Raw genomic sequence first — 22,837 nt, forward strand, 5'->3', positions numbered from 1 at the left:
AGGAGAGAGTGGGCAGATTGGAGGACCCAGCACCCGGAATAAGGACTAACCTGCCGCCCGGCACAGGAGCCCTGGAAAAGCGCCGTGCCCTGAGGGGTGAGGTAGCGGCTGAGGGGAGCACACCCAGGCGGGCCCTGTACGCTCGTTGGGGCGGAAAGAGATCGGTGGCTGCCAACAGCGCATGATTGGTATTGAACCAGACAGAAGGGGATGACACGAGAACCGGGTGGCACAGGAGGTCACCGCACCAGGCTGAATGGGAGCGGCGCCCCCGCGCGGATCGGGCACCCAGCTCTGGCCAGTCCCTACCTGCTTGATTGAGGGCACACACTTAGCTCCCCCCACACTTTTCTCTTTGGATTGAGCCTTCACATGAACTGGGCATTACCTGAAACTGTCGTGGGGATGCGGTGAGTCCGCGCGGGGGACGGCCAATATCAATGTGCGGTGGGGCCCCCTGGGCCGTGTGGAGCTTGGTGGGGCACTGCCAAAAGGAGTGAACGGTGGACAGCCATTTTGGGCACAGGAGTGGGACCCTTGAGCGGTGGACGACTTGATCCCTGGAAGTGGGGGTCATTGTTCCGGAAGGTTGCTAAGACCATTGAGTGGTGAGAGGGAACGAGGGGTATTCCTGCTCGGCTGTTGGAAGTTGGGGCCTGACCATCCCCCAGAGGCAATCCTACCACCGCACACGCGGCGACCAAGATGGCCGCTACTAGCAGTGACCTGAGTATGAAACAGGGGCAAAGCCAGATGACTATGCCGGACACGGATGGCGAACCCCACACTGCCCCGGATACATCGGCACAAGAACGTAGATTGAATGCACGGCTGGATGGCATACTGGAGGCGATCACTGCGACCAAGGAGTCCCTACACCAGGATATAGCGCAGGTGGCCACGGGACTGGGTCTCCTACGGGCAGATCACGCCAAACTCTCAGATAGAGTGAAGGAAAATGAACAGCTGCTCCAGAAGTTAAAACCGGCGGTGGTCACCGCAGAGCATAAACTGTCCGATATTCTCAGCCGACTCGCGACGCTGGAGAAACGCGCGGAGGATTCCGAAAGCCGCAATCGAAGGAACAACGTAAGGGTGGTGGGCCTGCCGGAAAAAGTTGAGGGGGACCATGCAGTGGCCTAAATGGAAAACTGGTTTAAAACGGTCGTTGCTCCAGAGGGTCTATCTCCATTCTTCTCACTAGAGAGAGCGCACAGGGTCCCGGCCCGCCCAGACCAATGGTGGTCAGACTCTTGCATTTCAAGGACCGAGACTTACTGATACAAAGGGCGCGCTCAGTGGGCCCCTTTCAGGTGGACAATAGTTCGGTCACGGTTTTCCCAGACTACACGCAAGAAGTCCAGAAGAGCAGGGCATCTTTCTTGACCGTGAAAAAGGAACTGAGGGATGAGGGTATACAATACTCCCTACTCTTTCCAGCTAAATTGCGAGTGATCTTGGATGGAACGACCCAATTCTTCCAGACCCCTGACGAGGCGTGGTCATGGCTCGAGTTGTACCGTGCTGGTACGGATCGCCAGAGTAAAGGGGAAAAGGAGAAACAAAGGCCGGTCCAGGTCCGAAAGTCCCAATGCATCCGCAAGCGTAATAAACTTAAAAGAGCGATGAGGGCCGACCAGATGGCGGCGGACAGAAAGGGAGCACTGGATGCAACGGCGATCATCACAGCGTCACAGCAGGAGAAGTTATCGATGGACTCGGAAGTAGAGGGAAGAAAATCTGGAGGAGAACTTTCGGAAGCGGATAGCTCTGCGGGGCCGACGGTCACACCACAGACGGCAGATGGACTATTTAACGAATAATTTTCGGAGTAAGAGACATAATGGCAGTTCCCCTTGGAGCAGCTTACCCCTGATGCTTGGCGACCTAGCAGGTACTCTGTTGTAACTATTATATGGGATCATGGGCTTGGGGTGAGGGCTTGGCTTGCCCCGGATCGGCTCTGAAGTACCCCTTCAAGGCTTTCTGTGGTGACGACTACAGAGTAGTGGACTGTGTGTGATGTTACTGATTTGGATGGGGGCTGATGTTGCGTTATTAGGTCCTGTTCTGGGGAGAGGGGTTGGGGAAGTTTTTTGGGGTGTTTTGAAGGGGGGGGAACAACTGCAATGATGTGGGGGGTCAACTGACACTGTCGGAATGGTGGGGAGATGGCTGCAATGGGGACGTTACCTGACTTGAAATGCCTCACATGAAATGTCCGTGGACTTCGAACTATGCCTATTTGGTGAGACGAGGCGTCCAAATTGCACTGTTGCAAGAAACTCATTTGACCAAGCAAGAATGCAATGCATTGTAGAAGAGGTGGCATGGCCAGGTGTTTGGCACCTCGTACTCGGCGTTTGCCAGGGGGGTGTTGATATGGATGAGAGCGGGGGTCCCATTCCAGGCCACGAACCAGCTGGTGGACCCTGAGGGTCGGTTTGTGGTGGTAGAGGGGAGGCTGTATGGCCGTGAGGTGGTCCTGTGTAGTGTATATGCCCACAATGTTGACCAAGCCCGATTTTTTGATAGTCTCACAGGCTCGCTGGCACACTTCCTGGTGGGCCCCATCATATTGGGTGGGGACTTTAATTCAATCATTGATGTGACGCGGGTTAGATCGCACCCGCCATTGGCCGACTCCCCAGTGCGCAGGCTAGCCACACACAGGAAGGATTGCCAAGAGAGATGGGGCCTTGTAGATGTGTGGAGGGAGCAACATCCTGATGTTAGGGACTACTCCTTCTTCTCGGCACTACATGCATTACATGTTAGGATAGATGCCATCCTGTGTAGTGGCCCCCTGGCTGCCATGATAACGCACACGGAGTACCTTGCCAGAACCATCTCAGACCACAATCCTTTACTGATGACAGTGCAATGGCAGCGGACGAGGTCTGCGGTCCCAACATGGAGGCTGCGGCCTGATACATTAGAGGACCTGGTGTTTAGTGACACGGTCCAACAGGGGATTGAGCATTACTTTGGTGAGAACGAGGGGTCAGCCGCCACGAGGTCGATAGAATGGGATGCGATGAAGGTGGTGGTGAGAGGTATCTGTAGGGGCAGCTTTATTAATGCAAGGACGACTGTCTAGGCCGATTTGGGGAAGGCGGAATGTGTGTTGAGGGATCTTGAGCAGCGTAGGCCTGAGCGACAGGACCTGCAGGGCCGGCTACTGGAAGCGAAAGAATTGGTGGCGACAGAAACGGAGAGACTGCGGTGTTATGATTACAAGCTATATCTCAATAAGGTGCATGCGGAAAGGGATAAGGTGGGCACACTACTTGCTAAACTTGCTAACCCGGAGCCTAGGGGTTGCCCGATCATGAGCATTAGAACGAATCAGGGGAGGTGGTCTACTCACAGACTGCGGTATTGACGCGCTTTCAGTCATATTATACGAGCCTCTATAAGAGTCAGTTGGAGGTGGAAACCTTTGCAATAGGCGACTACCTAGACACTGTTTATCTCCCGGTACTAGATGACAAAACGGCGAAGGACCTGGGCGGCCCCATAACGCTATCGGAGATTCGGGTGGCCATTAAGCAGATGGCTAGAAACAAGACGCCGGGGGTGGACGGCCTGCTGATTGAATTTTATGTGAAGTACATAGATGTTTTGGCACCAAAGCTATTAGTGGTGTACTCCGAAGCCATGACCCTAGGGCACCTGCCCCGTTCAATGAGGGAAGCGCTAGTGGTGCCGCTGCTGAAACCTGGTAGGGAGGCCTTGGATGTGACGTCGTATATACCCCTGTCTATGCTGACGGTGGATTATAAGATCTTGAGTCGTATTCTGGCCACTAGATTACTACCACACATGACCACGCTGATACACGAGGACCAGGCAGGGTTCATTCCTACTAGGAACAAATCCATTAACAATCGCCGCCTGACCCGTTTACCAAACAGCGCCTTAGGCTCGGACCATAAATCAGCAGTACTATCGGTGGACATTGAGAAGGCTTTTGACAGCCTTGAGTGGCAATATCTCGATGGGGTGCTAGAGAAGTTCGGCTTGGGAGGTGGCTTTGGGCGATGGACAAGGGTTCTCTACTCTTCAGCTACTGCCAGAGTGCGATTGGGGTCTGTTATATCATCCGATTACCCAGAGGGATGCACAGAGGGACGAGGCAGGGTTGCTCGCTATCCCCCCTCCTGTTCGCTCTCGCGATGGAACCACTGGCGGCGCGGGCGAGAACAGGAGAATGGTATAATGGAGTTGGATGTAGTGAAGATACTCATCATATCTCACTGTATGCGGATGACCTGTTGCTATATCTGGAGGATACAGAAGTGGCTCTTAGGGGGGCCGTAGAGATGCTATCACTCTTTGGTAGATTGTCAGGCCTCAAGGTAAACTGGAATAAAACTTGTGTTTTTCCACTGCGGGCGGATGTGCCATATCCTCCTCTTACAGTGGAAGTGGTCTGGGAAGACAAGTGCTTCATCTATCTAGGAGTCCGTGTTTACCACGACGCTGCGAATCTGCTAGAAGGTAATATAGGTCGCTGCGTAAGGGCGCTGTGGGGATGCATGTCCTTCTGGGCCTCCCTTCCTCTATCGGTGCACGGGCCGAGTGGTATTGCTAAAAATGGTGGCTTTGCCACGGCTGCTATATTATTTCCGTCCACTACCGATATGGATCCCTCATCGGATCTTCAAAGACTTGAGGTCGATGATTATTGGTTTCCTTTGGGGACATGGCAGACGCAGGGTGGCGTTGCACACTTTGATCAGACCCAAACTCGAGGGAGGGGTGGCGGTCCCTGATTTTGAATTGTGTTACCTAGCGGCCCAATTACAGGTTTTGACACAAAACATTGCGAGAGAATTTAGAGGCCCAGACCAGGAACGAGGGAAAGGTATCCAGAGACACGTCCTATCCTACATAGTTATGCAACAGAAATTGGAATTGAGAGAGCTCCCCATTGAAGAGAAAACCCTCCGGTTGTGCTGGCACAGGAGCCTGAGGAGGGCAAGGGCCACACGACCGTATGCGCCGGAGATTCCTCTCGGGATGTTGACGGCGCTACCGCATGGAGGCGATTGGTCTCCGTTGTTGGAATGGGAGGAGTTGGGTTTGCAGACGGTGGGGGATCTATATGTGGAAGGGATGCTGGCTCCCTTTGGGGTACTGCAAGACCAGTTTGGTCTCCCGGATGGGAGCTACCTCATGCATGCGGCAGTCACTGCGGCAATACAAAAACACTGGAGGGTAGGACTGGTGGAACCGGACACGACTATGGCGTACCAATATGTGGTGATGGCTGCGGGCACGGTCAAGGCGGTGACTTGTATCCACTCGAGAATGTTGAACGAGGGACTAGAGCCGCTCACTGCGCTGAAGGTAAAGTGGGAGGAAAGCATAGGTAAACCCATACCAGACACGGTTTGGGGCCACATTTTGAAACGGACGTGGAAGGGTAGTAGGAATGCCCGTTTCCAGCAGGTGCACTTTTTCATACTGCATAGAGCCTATCTGACCCCGGGGAAACTTCGACGGCACTTTCGGGTGCAGGATGCGGCGTACCCGAGATGCTCAGCACTCGAGGTTGAGCTGGATCATTTGTTGTGGGGTTGCCCAAGGTTGGGGACATATTGGCCCGAGGTGGGCGAGCTTCTGAATGCAGTTACGGATAGAGAGGTGGAGTTCGACATGGCGGCGTGCCTGCTACTTTGGTTCCCCCACACGGCAAAGACGAAAATTACGAGCAAGTTTATTGATCTGGGACTCATGTTAGCCCAGAGAGAGATTACTTGGCGCTGGAAATCCAAGGAGGGCCCATCAGTTAGGAGATGGACGAATGAGTTATTGAAATGGTCCAGATGTGAGAGTGTGATTAGAATGCGACAGGCTACCAGAACTGGTAATGAGAAGAGCTTGGAGATGGCAAGGGCTTGGGAGATGATTGTGCAGGCTTTGAGCAACTACTTGACAGAGGACGAGGAGGAGGGACATCTGGAGAATGAGGTTCCATGAGGCTTGGAAGAACGAATGCATGACCTCGATTGATAGCGAGCCCTTCTGTCAAAACCCACAATTACAACCCACATCAGCAGCAGTTGGGGGGAGGGAGGGATGAAGGGGCGTTATTAGGTTACCCCGACAGTAACAGGAGGGATGCAGCAAAGGGGTCTATAGCTGGTAATCACAGGAGAGGGGCGCAGGGCAGCACACATGGGTTCCCGTTGTGTGGATGTTGTTAGGCACTAACAGACGGTCGACATAGGAGTGCACTAGCATAGACCTGATAACGCAGACACAGAGGGTTCTGGCGTCGCCTGCACGGGGTGACTGATTCTATCAGTTGGTGACTGGGGGGGGGGGGAGTTTGGTGGGTATAAAAAGCAGATACTTAATTATGTTGTTGGCCAGAAATCCCTCTGAGGTGCACATGGCGACCTTTTGCTGGAACTTGTAGGTGCGCCGCCCGGCCTCCGGGATGTGGGCTAAATGGCTGTGTACTACTTTAACAACGTATAGTGCCTCGAAATGTTATGGGTATGACGGTTGACTTATCTCGATGTTTTGTCAATAATTCTGAAATAAAAACATATTTCGAAAAAAAAAAATGATGCTATACCCTCTATTTTTGAATTGTTGCTTGGCAGCGAGGCTACCGGGGTATTACTAAGGAAAACAGAAAGAAGGTATCACAAAAACACAAGATCTAAAATACTCGAAGGGATATGGGGGGTTTGGGCTGCAGCTCAGAAAACCTTGTCAATATCTAAATATAACCATCACACTCCACTTTGGAACTCTGGTCTCTTTCCTAACCTAAGTAATGATGGGTGTTGGTGACACTGGGAGCGACAGGGCATCTTGACACTGGGGCAAGTTTTGGTAGGGGACGAGTGTAGATCTCTTGAAGACCTGAAACAAAGGTATTCCCTCCAGGGTAATCAAGATTATAAATATGCTCAGATGGTCAGCACAATTAGATCAAGAAGGCCTCGCATCATTATAAACGAGAGGTGTAACATACTGGATTATCTGAAGGGGGGAGACTTAAGAATCAATGGAGTGTATAGGCTGTTTGTGGAGGCATCCCAGGATGACATGGTTAAAACTGAGGCAGCCTGGGCCTCTAAATTGGAGGATCCAGATATCGACCTGGATAGAGCCCTTATAATGGATGGAAGATTCTTACGATCCTCCAATTTAAGAGCTCAGCCCTTCAAAACATTATTTAACCTGTACTATATCCCTTCCAAGCTCTATGATTGGGGCAAGAGGCTGGATCATAACTGTCCCAGATGTTCTAAAGGTCCGGCTGACATTATCCACATGTTTCATCAATGTGAGAAACTTGGATTAATTAAAAAGGAAATTGAGGCATTCTGGGAGGGGTTGTTAGATGTCAAAATAACCTTGTCCCCAACACTCATGATCAAAGGATGTGAAAGTAAACTGAATTTAAATATCGAGACTGAAGCTTTAGTTTTTATCTCCACAGCCGTACTTCGTATCTTAATCTCAGCTGCCTGGAAAGATACTGAGGCCCCAACCTTCCAAATGTGGATGTCTAGATTCTTAGGAATGCATAATGTTGAGGCGGCCTTGTACGAACTTAAGGGTAAAAAAACAAAAGAACTGGGACTGAAGATTTGGGCACCAGTGGCTGCTTGGCGGGCAAACAGAGTGTAGCAAGCTAATCCGGCCCTCAAAACGTCTCAAAAATATATGATATCGTATCTAACTGGTTTATTAACATTTAAATGAATCAATTTAATCAGATATTAATTTATGTATGCAGCCAAATCGATTCTGCATTACTTTTGCCTTTATAATGATGGTTGACTGTATATTTTGCATTCTGTCTTCTTTCCTCTAATCTTGTAAATTGGTTTTCACTGAGTATCATGAATTCTCAATAAAAATAAAAAAATAAAAAAAAACAGGAAAAAAAGCAATAGGTCTCGCATTTAAGCGGGTTTAAGTTATTGGCTTTGTAAATGACAATGCCTTTTATTATGTTTCAAAAACCAAAACATGAATAAAATACATTGTCATTTACAATTCCATTAGCTCAAACTCGCATAAATGCGAGACCTATTGCATTGCAAATGCTTGTTTTGTTAAGGTTCTTGACAGTCACTGGACAAATGTTATTCTAAAAATATCCAAACCCGGAATGGTACAGTCTTACAGGGACTATTATCAATGTAGAGTGGTTTAATACACAAATGCACCGTTGCTTTCTGCTCCACTTACCCCTGAGTTGTCACTCTGTTTGCAGCCTCAGCATTCCCATCTGTTGATGAAGGGGATGCAGGGCTGCGTGTGTCCAGGCAATACTGTGGCTCTATCAGGAAATAGAGAAGAGTCCTGGTTAGCCTCTTAAGACGCATGGAGACAGGAAATCAACTCACATTTCCAGCACAGTGTAGGGGCTGTGTTGATTCAACAGTGTGTGGCAGTACAAAGACTGGTTTATGTTTGCACCTAGATCTGCACGCAAGCAGCTACATTTCTATGATTTATACAGACAATCAGATTGTGCAAAGCAACTCTATTGTGATTACATCACTTGGTGTGCATTTTATTAAGCTGTTCGTTCCTAAGTGAGACTATGAGACAAAAATGTAGTTTTCATACATTTTAAGCAATGCTTTTCAGTCAGATAAAAGTAAGGAGGTTCTATTGGCTGTATTCTATTTTCTATTCATTTTGTTATATGTATGTATCTGTGTGTATATGTGTGTGTGTGTGTGTGTGTATATATATATATATATATATATATATACACACACACACATATATATGTGTGATGAGTGTTTATATATTTACATATATATATCGAATATCTACTGTACTGTACGAAAGTTTCTCAGCACTGTAACCTTCAGAATTCAAAAGTCACTCTGTTATACGAACATGATAAAAAAAATGTAATTGGACATCTGCGCTAAACGCACCTGCAAATGTGCACACAGATGTGCACGTAGGGTGCAAATCAATTTTTGCCGAGGGGTGCATGTTCATGATCCAGGATTAGCTATCCTATTTTGAAAGAAGGGCATAAATTGGTTGCAATCCTGTCCTTTACTATGCAGTATTTTCTAAGCGCTAGCCGGCCTAGTAGGCAGCAGTCTCCCCTGCGGAGAGTGCACTCCAGACCGGGGAGAGCTCATTACCTGCAAGGGTAATGTATAAGCTTTTTTGTTGTTGTGACCCTACCTATCAAACCATGCCTTTATTGTTTACCCCACAGTCTTCCACCCCGTGGAGTGCTCCTACTGCCACAGCGAGAGCATGATGGGGTTCCGCTACCGCTGCCAGCAGTGCTCCAACTACCAGCTCTGCCAGGACTGCTTCTGGAGGGGCCATGCCAGCGGATCCCACAGCAACCAGCACCAAATGAAGGAGTACACCTCATGGGTAAGTAGAGCCGCCTGTTAGGGGAGCTCCTCCCACCCTGGACAGACAGCATAGAAAGGTAGATCTGAGGGATGCAGCTGGCCTAGCTGAGTAAACAGGCTTTGCCTCAATTAAAGAATTATGATTAAAAAGAATCCCTTACCGAAGGGCCTTCCGTATATCCATCCATCTGGTTGTCTTTGTCGGTGGGACTCATTGGAACCTGAAACGGGTAGTTTTCTTCTTGGAGCCAGTTAGCAATTTAACATTGTACAGCGGACCAGGAAGCCCATGCCGGGCCTTGAAACGGGTTTACACTGGTAATTCTGTACTAACCGCTTATTGTTTCTCCCCTTTCTCATTTATGTTTCTCCCTAGTTGTAGCCCTTAAGGCGGCCTTGTATATACATGAGAAAGCAGAAGTTTGTATAGCAGAATTAAGCAAGTGCAGGACTATAAGGCACATGGGTTGAGTACTCAGTCGATTGCAGCCAAAAGAGTAGCTAGATTTGTACAAGTTTTAAACTCTTTTCATGTAATGATTTGAATAGCATTTACGGTAGATTTTAAGCTATATCAACTTGTGTTTTATAGCACAGATAGCTGTGTAGGGTGGGGTTCGTGCAGGAAAAGTTACATTGTGCGAGCATGATCTATTTCCCCTTTCAGTAATTATATCCTTCAAAAAATATGCCTTGTCCTTAAACCTTGATCTATCACTCTTTTTGCTGAAAACACCAATATTGTGTTACCTTGGCTTGTGAGGTGTCATTGCTCCTTGTAGGTAACTGGAAAAGTGTACTGTATTTCTCCCGATTCAATCCCAAATTTTTGTTTGGTGTAGTATTGCAAAAGTCATTGTGGCGTGCTCCAACAGTGATCTCCTTGCTTGTAATGGTGGCCTATCACATTCTTGCCTGCTGGCATTTCTTCACTATTATTTGCAAGGCAGATACATTTAGCGCTCCCAGAACTGAACAGAGAACTCTAATTGGACAGGCACAAAAAACATCTTTCTTATATTCTTGGGTTGATTCATAACTTTTTATTCTTGGATGTTCTTTCAAAAAATTATTTGTTATCTCAAAGGTAAGGTTGGCAAAATTTGTTCAGAGTGTTTTAGGAGCATATTTCTTTAAAATAAAAAATGTAATTTACTGTATTTCCCAAAATGCTGAACAAGGGCACAAAAATACGCGAAATAAATGTAATTGAACAACCACAGCAAGATTAGAAAAGCTAAAAACGGAAGGCGATGAATAAGAGAAATATTTTTGAAAGCAAACAAAAGGAGTGGAGAATAGGACCATAGGTGTATGCAAAGTGAAGCAGGAAATTCAGATGTTTGGGATGAAAGAGATAATTGAAACAAAAATGAGGCTGTGGGCAGAGAAGGCGGGGAGATCATGTGAATTCTGGAAGCACACCCAGGTAATGATGAAGAATGTAGCCAAGGGAATCAGGAACAACGGAGGCTCGACAAATGACCCACGAGAACAAGGGTGAGAATAAGACGTTTAGATGCTTACAAGTGAAGAAAATAGGGAACATTTTAGATGTTAAAGAGCTGGGTTCTTCATCTGTGCCTGAGAAAGGAGGTGTGACTGTGGGTCCAGACGAGTCAAAGATGGATCCCAGCTTCCAGGTGGGAGGTGAAAGGTTAAGGCCGTCCAGAAGATTAAGAGTGATGGGCATGATGCACCGTTGTGGCTGTCAAGGAAGTACTGGCATGCTTAGCGCATAGGGAGGCATCCTCGTGCAACCCACAGTCTTGGTTCTGAGTTCCTGATTGCCTCCGAGGATAACCCTTTGAAAATAACATTCCCATTCGTTTGGTTTGAAGATCAACGGTGGTGGACAAGGAATGAGTCTAGCCCATCCCTCAGAATGTCCTAAGAGCCAGGAAACGTGAAAGAATTATCACTAACAGAAATACCTCATACATTCCAGCTATCCCAAAGAGTGGAAGTGATAATGAATCAGGGAAAACCTCTGCTGAAGCTTACAACATGATCCCAAAGGGAATAGACTTGGAAATTCAGGAACTGAACCTCTATGAAAGAGATAACCAGCCACTAAAGGTGCGCTAGACAAAACTGCACACACATCCAGGCTTCCTCCAGCTAAAAGATCTTGGGTGAACAAGCTATAATCCAGGCAAAATCGAACTTCTAACTGAATACCTTCCCTTTAGCCAACAACACAAATCAAGGCTATAGTTTATATAGAAGATGGTCCTCTCCTATATCAACACCCTACCTAACCACCCTTCGTGCACATGGCTGACAAATACTCATCTAGAAATAAATAACAGGGTCAGTTGACACCCTAAAATGTAAGATTGACCAGAAAAAAAAGCTACTACCCCCTATCATCAAACCCCGATGCAACCAAATACAATTTTCTCCAACTTCTAAACCTCGCAGTTGTTACCAACATAACTAATTCTCAAAACCACCAGTCAGGAAGCTGTCCTCCTACTCCCAACCCTCAAATGATCCACATCATGCCCCTCAGTCCGCGAATGTCTCTTGGTGTCATTGAAGATTGCTGTCAGGTGGCTTGATAGCACTGAAGCAATCATGAACCGTACTTCCAGCAGTTCTCAAAATGGACATACATCTACATCCAATATTTTCTGACGTTGGGCAGAGTGGCCTTAGTTGATCATATCTGAGTAATTTAAATGTAAGTATTAAAGGTAACTGGGAACTAATAGCCAGGTTTTTCGTATCTCTACAGCTAAAACAATCTATAGGAAAGTTGGAGCCTCTGCACAAAATGCACATTTCTTTTAGAAGGTGATACACACGTTAAGGTCTTGGAGAACATTTTCTCTCCACTCTCGCTTTTCATCATGATTACCAGTTATGTTCTCCCAGTTGTATTATATACTGTTTAATTAGCTCTCTACTTAATTATAATATTCTTTCGGTAATAGCACTCGCTGTTAATGTCTGGATTATTTATTATTCCTAAGAAAATGTAAGGCATAAGGAGGAGACTGTAATCCTAGGTCATTGGTTTCCCATTTTAAAAATAGTGTATTAAGTCGTTGAAAGGCCAACATCCAGATACTTCCAGCTTTTTGTCCACCTCAATCACAGAAAGTTTATCTCTACAGTGGGAGCTTCTTGCCTCATGACTTTGATTCCACTCATGATTATACGGAGATATTTTCGTGGCATCTCAAGTTAAAGAAGGTGATCACTCTCTTTTGATGACAAGATGTGGGCTAGAAAGACTGGGTTTTGGTAGGCGGGATATCCACTGAATGAAAGACTCTACAGTGGGCATGGGATAGTTGTTTATTTGTTTCAGATTGTACTTGGGCATTTGTGTGGACAGCAGCCTTTTGTTCTTTCGCTACCTGTAGTTTTATTGTGATAACTGTATTGACCTTGTATTCTTGCCTGGATTACCTCTACCTTCCTTGTTCCTCCCAGAAATCACCTGCTAAGAAGCTAACCAATGCCCTTAGCAAGTCTTTAAGCTGTGCTTCCAGTCGTGAACCTTTGCACCCAATGTTCCCTGACCAGCCCGAAAAACCTCTAAACCTGGCTCATATTGTGTAAGTATCAAATTTATGTTCTCCCTCGTTATAAAGTAACAATTGCTTTACCTGTATTTCACCTTCTAACAACGCCTTGCATGGGGAGTATTCAAAGTCCATTTAGTGAAAGAGTTTTTATAGTGGTTCATTTCATGCCATCATCTACTCATATGCCTTGTATTTCCCTGATTTGCCTTCTATATTGTACAGCTTCTGCACATCACCATGTTTTTTTTTTCAAGATTCCTGGTGCATACTTGCTTGTCTGTAAGGGGCATCACCATATACGTAAGACGTGGTGAACAATATCTAGGAAACAGAAGTCTGAGATGAAAGAAGGAACCTTTGATTCAAACTCTGCTCCTTAAAACTCCTGGATCCGAAGCCGCCACAACACCAGACTGCACTACGACTCCAGCACCCTCCACGCACTCAACCCCGGACGAGACCACTCCTTCTACCGGGCTATCCAAAGCGCACCCAAGGGCCCTTCACCTGCCGGAACTACAGCTTCCCCAGCATCCGTCCCGCCAAACCATCAACCAGAGAACCCAACCACCTCCGATGCATCCTCCTCAACACCCGACCGTTCGCAAGCACGCCATCGAACTCTGGGACCTCCTAGACTCAACCTCCCCCGACGTCGCCTTCCTGACCGGGACCTGGCTGAACGCTACCTCGGCACCAGACATCGCCATAGCCATCCCAGAGGGCTACAAGATCTCCTGCAGAGACCGCACCAACGGAGTGGGAGGGGGAATCACCATCATCCACAAGGACACCCTCAGAGACTCGACCAACACCGAAGACACCCTCACCACCGCCGAGCACATGCACTTCCAGATCCACACCGACCCCAATACCACCCTCAGAGGAACACTCATCTACAGACCACCCGGACCACGACCACAGTTCAGCGACACCATCGCCGACCTCATCAGCACCCACGCCCTCGCCTCCACGGACTACATCCTCCTCGGGGACCTGAACTTCCACCTCGAGAACAACAACAACACCAACTCCACCGCCCTGATCGACAACCTCGCCAACCTCGGACTCAAACAGCTCGTGACGACACCCACCCACGCCGCTGGACACACACTGGACCCATCTTCTCAGCAAGACCCCACGTCTCCTTCAACCACACCACCGAACCCCACTGGACCGACCACAGATGCGTCCACTTCACCTTCAAGAAACCCTCCATACACCACAGCACCCAACAGTTGCCCTGCCGCTGCTGGGGCAAGGTCACCAAGGACCAACTGACCACCACCCCCGCCCTGGGACCATCCGCCGACCCCACCAACTCAGACACCGCCACCATCAACCTCAAACAGTGGATCAACGACTGCGCCGACACCCTCGCCCCACTCAAGACCTCCGCAACCAATCACAACAACAAGAAAGCCGCTTGGTTCACCGAAGACCTCCGGACCTCCAAGCGCACCTGTCGGAGGAGAAGAACTGGCTCCGCGACCGAACACCAGATAGCTACACAGCCCACAATAACGCCACCCGCAGACACCACCAACTCATCAGGACCGCCAAGAGGACCGCCTAGACAACAACGTGCACAACACCAAAGAGCTCTACAACATCGTGAAAGAACTCTCCAACCCCAGCTCCAACGCCAACGACATTCCACCATCACAAGGCATGTGCAACTCACTGGCCACCTTCTTTCACCGCAAGATCACCGACATCCACGACCGCTTCAACATCGACTCCCCCACATCCACCGCCGAGACCACCACCCCTGCGACCTCCACCCGCACCAGTCGCCTGACCGCCAGGTCCAACGTCAGCGACAAAGACACCATCAAGACCATTATTAGTGAGTTTTGTATAGCGCCTGGTTACCATTAGGCATCCCAGCGCTCACCAGGGGGTAGCACTACCACACTAATAAGAAGTTAAGCGGAAAACAAAAAAGTTTTTAAAAGTTTGCGGAACCGCAAGAGACTGGCTTCCGAGTGAAGATGCAGGGGAAGAGAATTCCACAGAGTGGCCACATTTATCGAAAACCTTCTGCCACCGGTTCTTGCCTTCCTCACAACCCAACCATGAACTCCATCCTCTCCGGATCCCTATCTGACCCATGCCCTCACCACGTTTTCAACAAAGCCAGCACAGCCATCGCACCCCATCTCCGGAAAACAATCAACATCTCCTTCAAGACAGTAACCTTTCCGGAGAGCTGGAAGCACGCCTAGATCAACGCCCTGCTGAAGAAACCCAAGGCGGACCCCAAGGTCCTCAAGAACCTGCGGCCCATCTCCTTGCTCCCTTTTCCGGCGAAGGTCACGGAGAAGATTGTCAAAAGACAGCTGACCCGCTACCTTGAAGACAACAACATCCTGGACCCATCCCAGTCCGACTTCGGCAGCAACCACAGCACCGAGACCGCCCTCATCGCCGCCACCGACGACATCAGGATCCTGATGGACTAAGGAGAAACATTTGCCCTCATCCTTCTGGACCTATCAGCAGCCTTCGACACGGTCTGCCACCGCACCCTCACAACACGCCTCCATGACGCCGGAATCCAAGAGAAGGCCCTGGCCTGGACCACATCCTTCCTCTCTGGCAGAACCCAGAGCGTCCGCCTTCCACCCCAAGACCACCGAGATCATCTGCGGTGTCCCACAGGGATCTTCCCTCAACCCGACGCTGTTCCATATCTACATGGCACCACTTGCCCATGTCTCACGACAGCATAGCCTCAACATCATCTCCTATGCCGACGACACCCAGCTGATCATATCCCTCACCAAAGACCCCCACACCGCCAAAGCCAACCTCCACAGAGGAATGAAGGCCGTCCCGAATGGATGAAGGACAGCAGGATGAAGCTGAACTCAGACAAGACGGAGGTCTTTATCCTCGGCCCCACCCCTTCAGCCTGGGACGACTCCTGGTGGCCAACATCGCTAGGAACAGCCCCAGAACCCACCAACCACGCACGCAACCTGGGGGTCATCCTCAACTCCGCCCTCTCCATGACCAAGCAAGTCAACGCCGTCTCCGCATCCTGCTTCAACACCCTCCGAATGCTCCGCAGTATCTTCAAATGGATCCCCCCCACCCCCCCGACACGAGAAAAACCATCACTCAGGCCCTCGTTACCAGCCGACTGGACTACGGGAACGCCCTCTACGCGGGAACAACAACCATGCTCCTGAGACGGCTGCAACGCATCCAGAACACCTCGGCACGACTGATCCTCGAAGTCCCCCGACGCAGCCACATCACACCCCACCTGAGAGGCCTGCATTGGCTCCCCGTCAACAAGAGGATCCCCTTCAAACTCCTCATTCACGCACAAAAAGCCCTACACAATGCTGGACCAGCATACCTCAACGACCGACTCCGCTTCTACACCCCCACCGCAGCCTCCGCTCTGCCAACCTCGCCCTCGCCACAGTTCCACGCATCCGGAAAACCATCGCCGGCGGCAGATCCTTCTCCTACCTCATTACCAAGACCTGGAACGCTCTCCCTACCGACCTACGACAGACCCAGGACCTGCTGGCCTTCAGAAGACTTCTCAATACCTGGCTCTTCGATCAGTAGCAGCCCCCCCTCCCTCAGCGCCTTGAGACCCTCACGGGTATGTAGCGCGCTTTACAAATGTTTTTGACTTGACTAAAAGACAATTAAGGAGCAGAGTTTGAAAAAAAGTAATTGTCATTACAATACCACTTCTGGTTGAAATGTGTTCCAAGACCAGTTCTGAGATTAACAAGGGTGTAAAAAACACTGGCAGTAGTTTTCCCTATCGCCTAGAATTGATCTATGTTTAAGGTATGTTAGCCATATGAGGTTCCTCAAAAGGAAGGGTAAAGATAGCTCTCTCATTAAGAGAGTCTTCTAAACCTCCTACTGTGCTCCGCTCCATGCGACGTCTGAATCAGTCTGAACTCTAATCCACTCTGCACTAACCACAATTAGCACCGTTCTAACTGTTAATACACATAGATCTCGTGAAATGGTCCTTTAGAGTAAAGTGAGGTAATACAATTACATGCTTGTTAGCTTCTCGGGACTCCTTACAAAACAGCTCTCACAGTACATATTCTGTAGCACGATGAGATACAGGGAGCAGCCTTTATTCTGCAGGTGAATGAGCTACTCATGAAACCATTCCTTGATTACCACAAAGAACAGTTGGCTTTTTTGGGTGGAATAAAGACTCCAACAGGCCAGCAATGAAATGAAAATAAAACGCAAGTTTGTTCTGCAGCTGTGCCCCCGGTAGCTGATATCAACATCAGGCTGTGCAGGCGAAGGAAAGGGCAGGTGACCAGCAGCACCAAGGCACTCTAATGTTCATATTGTGCTTAAGGAAAGGGCTACAGATTGCAATGACAACCCTGGGTTCACTTCCAGCATGCTCACTAGGCGGCTGCTGTCTGGCATATACGCAGGGCACCATAGTCCTCAGGTGACATTTGAGGACCACATCTTCACTGTGCCCTCATTGTGATAACATCATTATTTTCTAAATTCACATCAGAAAGATGCATCCTGTCGATCAAATTTAAATGGAAGTTTCTTGTTTTGAGCAGGATCTAGAAGTTGAAGAACACCATTTTTACTGTGCCTGGTTAATAGCTATCATACCTGCTCAATAGCTATCATATCACACAAATAGCTGCCATAAACTCAGACACAGCAAGCCCTTACCAAATGTGATTGTGCAGCACATACCTATCATCATGGCTACCCGTATCTATTGGGGTCTTAGAGTAGCGGCTCAGTCCCAATTCTCTTACCAGGCATAAAGTGAAGGCATATACAGAGGGAATAGCAGAGACATGCAAGGTGAAATGACAGCAATGGTATACAAACGTGGAGAAAACAAAAATGTGCACATCATACTATGGCCTTTACAAGTTCTTGGAGATGCAATTCTGGCCATAGCATGGCCTGGCACTTTGTTGAATGCGACTATGTCTCACTGCATCAGTTTTCTCCTTTTGGCTTAGGGTCTGCATGTTGTTGATCACCTAGCACGACAGTATGTGGCCTTCTTGGACAATGAGAGTGCTTTCTGAACTCAGACTCTGGGTTGAAGGTTTAGCAGCATTGACTGACATCCTCAGCACCATGCTCCTGCATTAACTGATAATTGAAACTAGACAACTACTGCCTTGCTGCTAAACTCCTCTCAATCTACAGGTTCATGGAAAAGTTAGTAATGTCTTAACTAAAGCTGTTCCAGAGCTTTTTCCAATATTAGATGTTCGTGAGGCTGGCTGCACCATCCTCTAAATCCAAAGTGAAATGAAACTGGCAGGTCAGGGGGGAGTGGAAAAATATCTGTCTGCCAACAAAGACCTAACTTCTAAGAACAACCTACAAGGCGTGATATACATATGTGTAGCCCCCTTCCTTTCCAGACGCAGCACAGGGTGGAGGGAGTATTGACCATATATTGTACAGTTTTCATTTCTAGCCTTTGGGCAGTGCTATGACGATTCCAACCCATATCCATGCATCTGTACTTCTCTTAAGGGTTGAAGGAGGGAAACAAGCAAGAGTCAGGCTTCAGCAAGGTAATATCCTTCAACTTCAGACCAGAGTAGGTAAACTAGACAACTGTTGCCCCTCCCTTCCAATCTCTGAAAGAGCAGATCTACCTGTGCAGCAATGCACCAACTCCTAAGACAAGCCGATAGGTTTCAACACTTGCAATATATCAAAACAGGTACTACCAAAACCAGAGGACAACGAGGGGAATCACACCTGCACTGCAAGATCATTGCATTTCTTTTTGTTCACAATAAATCTGAACCTCAGGTCATGAATTGGCCCTCAGCAGCCTATAATGTACACCTCCTACCACAAGGTTATAAGACTCTTAGGAGGGGAAATAGAACCTGCACCTCTTTTTCAAGACACAAAGCAGAATCCTTGGCATGCCTTACAGTGATAGAAAAAAGGGTTCTAAGGGAGGAGAGGGACTAAAAAACGACTACCCTCTGCTGCTGGACGCATAAAGGACTGACAGGCCATGTGTCACAGTAGGCACCAGTTGTCACTAATCATGTCTTCTGCATGCATGTTTGCACACAGCACGATTATTAAACCATGGTAAGTACAGACAGAACAGGAACAGTTTGAATTCATAAGCTTGCATTACACAATACTGACTTTGCAAACTTGAGTAAGAGGTCCTACCACCTCTTTGTGTAGGTCACCTGAGAATTCAGCAGAGATTCTGAGTGACCTACTTAGTTGTTGTCCTTTTTTCCACACAGTGACATTTTGCTGCCCAGGGCATCCAACCCCCTTTTTGTCCTCCAAAAAACCCTTGTAAATCTTCCCTCTAACTGAAATGTGCGTAATGGTATTGGCCCCCGTTTTTTCTGCTAGCTGCTTTTTTTTCAGTAAATACAAATTAAATTCATAAATAATTAAGAGTTTTGAAACAATAAATTAGATAATCATGTTCAGCACTGAAGGGTAAAGTGATTTTTTTTAAATTCATAAACAATTTAAAAGGCTAATTATAAGAATACAGTTTAATAGACAGACACATTCACTCATAAAAAGCATAGTTCACTTTAAATGAGTGATCATGTAAATCCCATTCCAAAATGTCCATTCGCACCAGCAGGGTATGTAGATTTCAGTATTATGAGTAGACTTTGAAATCACGGTGCGCGAGAGGCAACATTTTTAAAGCGCATACATCTGTTCAGAAAGAATGTGCAAGGATAAAATCAAACTATTAGATATATATAATTCAGCATACAGAAAAAGTTCAAAGAACACAGATAATGGTTCTTCTGTCATGATTTGATTTCATTATTCTGTCAAAGAGATACACAAAAGCAGACGCTTCATAAATGAGCATATGAACTGGAATTTTGAAAGGTGCAACATAGATTAAAAATCTTTAATTGAAAACTGAATAATCAAGAAATGTGTGATTGCCCTGAAGAAGTCCTGGATTTATGAGGACAAAACATGTTGTCTGATTGATGATAGAAATGTTTTGTTTTTGACATTTGTACGTGATTGAATATGAATCATTAAATTATCTCATGATAGAAAGTGCATTATTTGTGCCCTTTGAACTTTTTTAGGTCGAGCCTAGCGCAGCGCACATGCACTACTCTGCGTGGCATTGTGTAGCTAGCATATGTAGTGCAAGGACCTCCCATCTTTTCTATGGGCTGTTATTCGTGCCCGTCTTGAATGCCAGCTGTTATTTGGTGGGTATGCTAAATTAGTCCCGCCTTTTGGCATTTTGGGGACCCCCAGGCGATTGCCCCTGTTATATATGGTATGACATTTTTAAAAATATCAGTTTCTTCCCACGGACTCTTTTTATTCTCATTTCTCTCTACTTATGTATGAGCACGACGTCCGTCATGTTTAGACACCATTTGTTGCATTTATATTATGCCCGCTTTATCTTTCCCTTCGTTGCTGCCTCTTTGTTATTGTTATTTTTCCCCCTCCCTCCTGCGTTAGGACCACCCCCCTCCTGACACAAAAGCAGCTATGGGTTTCTTAGTATACGGCAGAGAGCCGACACCAGGACCTCGCACTGTGATCCCCCCCCTCCCTCCCACCGCCACCAGCAGCTCCCACTCTTTGCCTGCCTCTGTTTACTTGTGCTGAGGCATGTGCAGGTCCGTTAATCCTTTCCCCCTCTGTGGATACATACAACAGTATGCAGTCATATGTGGCGTACTGCCGCTTTAACCTCTTACGTGCTGCGTCGGGGCGTTGGCCGACGGCAGCACTACCTCCCCAGTGCTGCGCACGACCATTGGACGTCCATTCAGCACTAGTTCCAATGGACAGCGCAGCACTGGGGAGGGATATTTGCGCCGCATCTAAGGTGTTAAATTTGCCCTGCACATAGTTTACTGCCGCTGCTGTTTCCAGGCCCCAGGACATTCGATAGGCTAACAGAACGTAACAATATGACAAATCCATGTATTTATTTCCATTAAAGTACAAGGTAAAGAGGAAAACTCGGATTTGCGCACTGACGCTGTGAAGCCACAGAGATGTAGGTGAAATGCGGCGTTCCAAGCATGCTTCCACCCTTTCTCAACCAGACTCTCAGTCACTCTGATTCTGTAGTATGAAGGGGGCCACAAAACTGACCTTGATTTATAAATTCCGGAGGCTGCACAAGAAGGAGACAAAAAGTTTATCCTGTGATACTCTGAATTTAATTTACTAATGGATAACCACTCCGCTTTCCATTGGCGAACTTGCATAAGTTATCAATTCTGTTTTTCTTGCACTCATCTTCCAGGTATATGTTTACAGCTTTGTGTGGTGGGGAGGGTTTTGTGAGAACCGGAAGCCGGTCGAGTTACATAGCGTTTTATGGTTGAAGTGCCACTGAATAGTATGATGTATTGCTGGATGTTGTGATTTTAGTAAGATTGTGTGATGTGACTGGCATGTTGTATTCTTTGCGATGATATGCTGTTGCTTTGTGTGGAACGATGTGGTGTGCATGCTGTTGTTGTACTATCTAGTTATATGATGTGGTGTAATGTTATGTGGTGCAGTATGGTATGATGGGGTAGTTCGGTATGATGAAGTGGTGATTTAGGGTAGTTTTGTATGGTGCGTTATTGTGTTACTTTGTATGGTATTAGGCGGTATATGCTGTAGAATAGTGTGATGTGGTGTGTTTTGTTAAGTAGGATGGTGTGATTTTGGATAGTGACATGTTTTTCTATGATGAGACAGAGTGTAGTTTTGTGTGGTGTGTCTTAGATGCTTTGATGCCTTATGGTCAGGTATAGAATGAGGTGAGTTTAAGTGTTGCAGTGTTATGTGCTTTTTAATGGTGTCTTATGCATTTGATGGTATTGCATGTCTAAGGTTTAAGTTTGCTTGGTAAATATGATATTCTGTGGTGGGTTCTGTTGCTGTGTGGTCTTATGTGTTGCAATGTACAATGACATGATGCAGTGCTATAGGAGATAATGTGGCATGATCTATTGCATGAAGTGTTCTGTATGTTCTGGTGTTAAATACTGAGACTGGTGTGGTGAGAATGAGACAGTTTGCCGTTTTGGATGTTGTAGTATGGCCTGGTGTATAACTGTGTGGGTGGGGTTATATGATGAGGTTTTGTAATGTGTGACATGGTGTGTTGCATAGTCTGGTATGGTGTGATGAAGTATTGTAAGGTGTTGTATAGTATATTGTGCTACAGTACCTGTAATTTGACCTACTACTGATTGGTTCAGTCGCAGAACCCTCTCTCTGCAGTGCCACACAATTAAGTACCACGCAATTTCACACAAAGACACTAAGCTTAATTCCACTACACAACACATTTCAACACCTCATAATTCCACACCACACAATTCAATTCAACTACACATCACTCCACTGCATGCCACATAATCCCAACCCAACAAATTCAACTTCACAAATTTCCACTCTGCTCTATGCCACATAATTCCACTTCACTTAATACTGCTCCATGCCACATAATTTCATTACACTCCACACAACACAATTCAATTCCAGATAATTCCACTACACATAATTACACTCCAGCCTAATTACACTCAACAAAATTGAACTCGACCGCATGCCCCATATTTACACTCCACATAATTCCACACCATGCCACACCACACACTTCAGTGCCACACAATTCAATACCCCACAACATAATTCTATGGCAGGACCGGAGGCTTCGGATTATGCCATTCTTTCATCGCTTTATTCTCCACAGCAGCAAGAAAAAATATATCACAAACTACTTTTCCCATGAACATTCGGGAAAAAAACAAAGTCAAACATGAGTCCTATCACAGTGTCCATGCACCGGTAGTTCCCATCATGCTCCGCTGTTCTTGCCTCCTCCTCTTTCTTCGCTGCTCGCAGCAAGTTACGTTGGTTTTTTCCTTC

At 47.2% G+C, this 22,837-nt stretch overlaps 1 protein-coding gene across 17 annotated transcripts in view; it reads left to right on the forward strand.

Annotated features, from left to right (window-relative positions):
* Positions 1-22,837, forward strand: part of DTNA (dystrobrevin alpha) — a 693,791-nt gene that overhangs the window by 398,090 nt on the left and 272,864 nt on the right. For all 17 annotated transcript variants that reach the window (XM_086965704.1, XM_086965706.1, XM_086965705.1 and 14 more), the window contains exons 8-9: positions 9,227-9,393; positions 12,819-12,943. In XM_086965704.1, the coding sequence (XP_086821830.1) occupies positions 9,227-9,393; positions 12,819-12,943 (292 nt within the window). The remainder of the gene's footprint in view (positions 1-9,226; positions 9,394-12,818; positions 12,944-22,837) is intronic.

Source organism: Lissotriton vulgaris, chromosome 4_1 (genome assembly GCF_964263255.1).
Source record: "Lissotriton vulgaris chromosome 4_1, aLisVul1.2, whole genome shotgun sequence".
NCBI lineage: Eukaryota > Metazoa > Chordata > Amphibia > Caudata > Salamandridae > Lissotriton > Lissotriton vulgaris.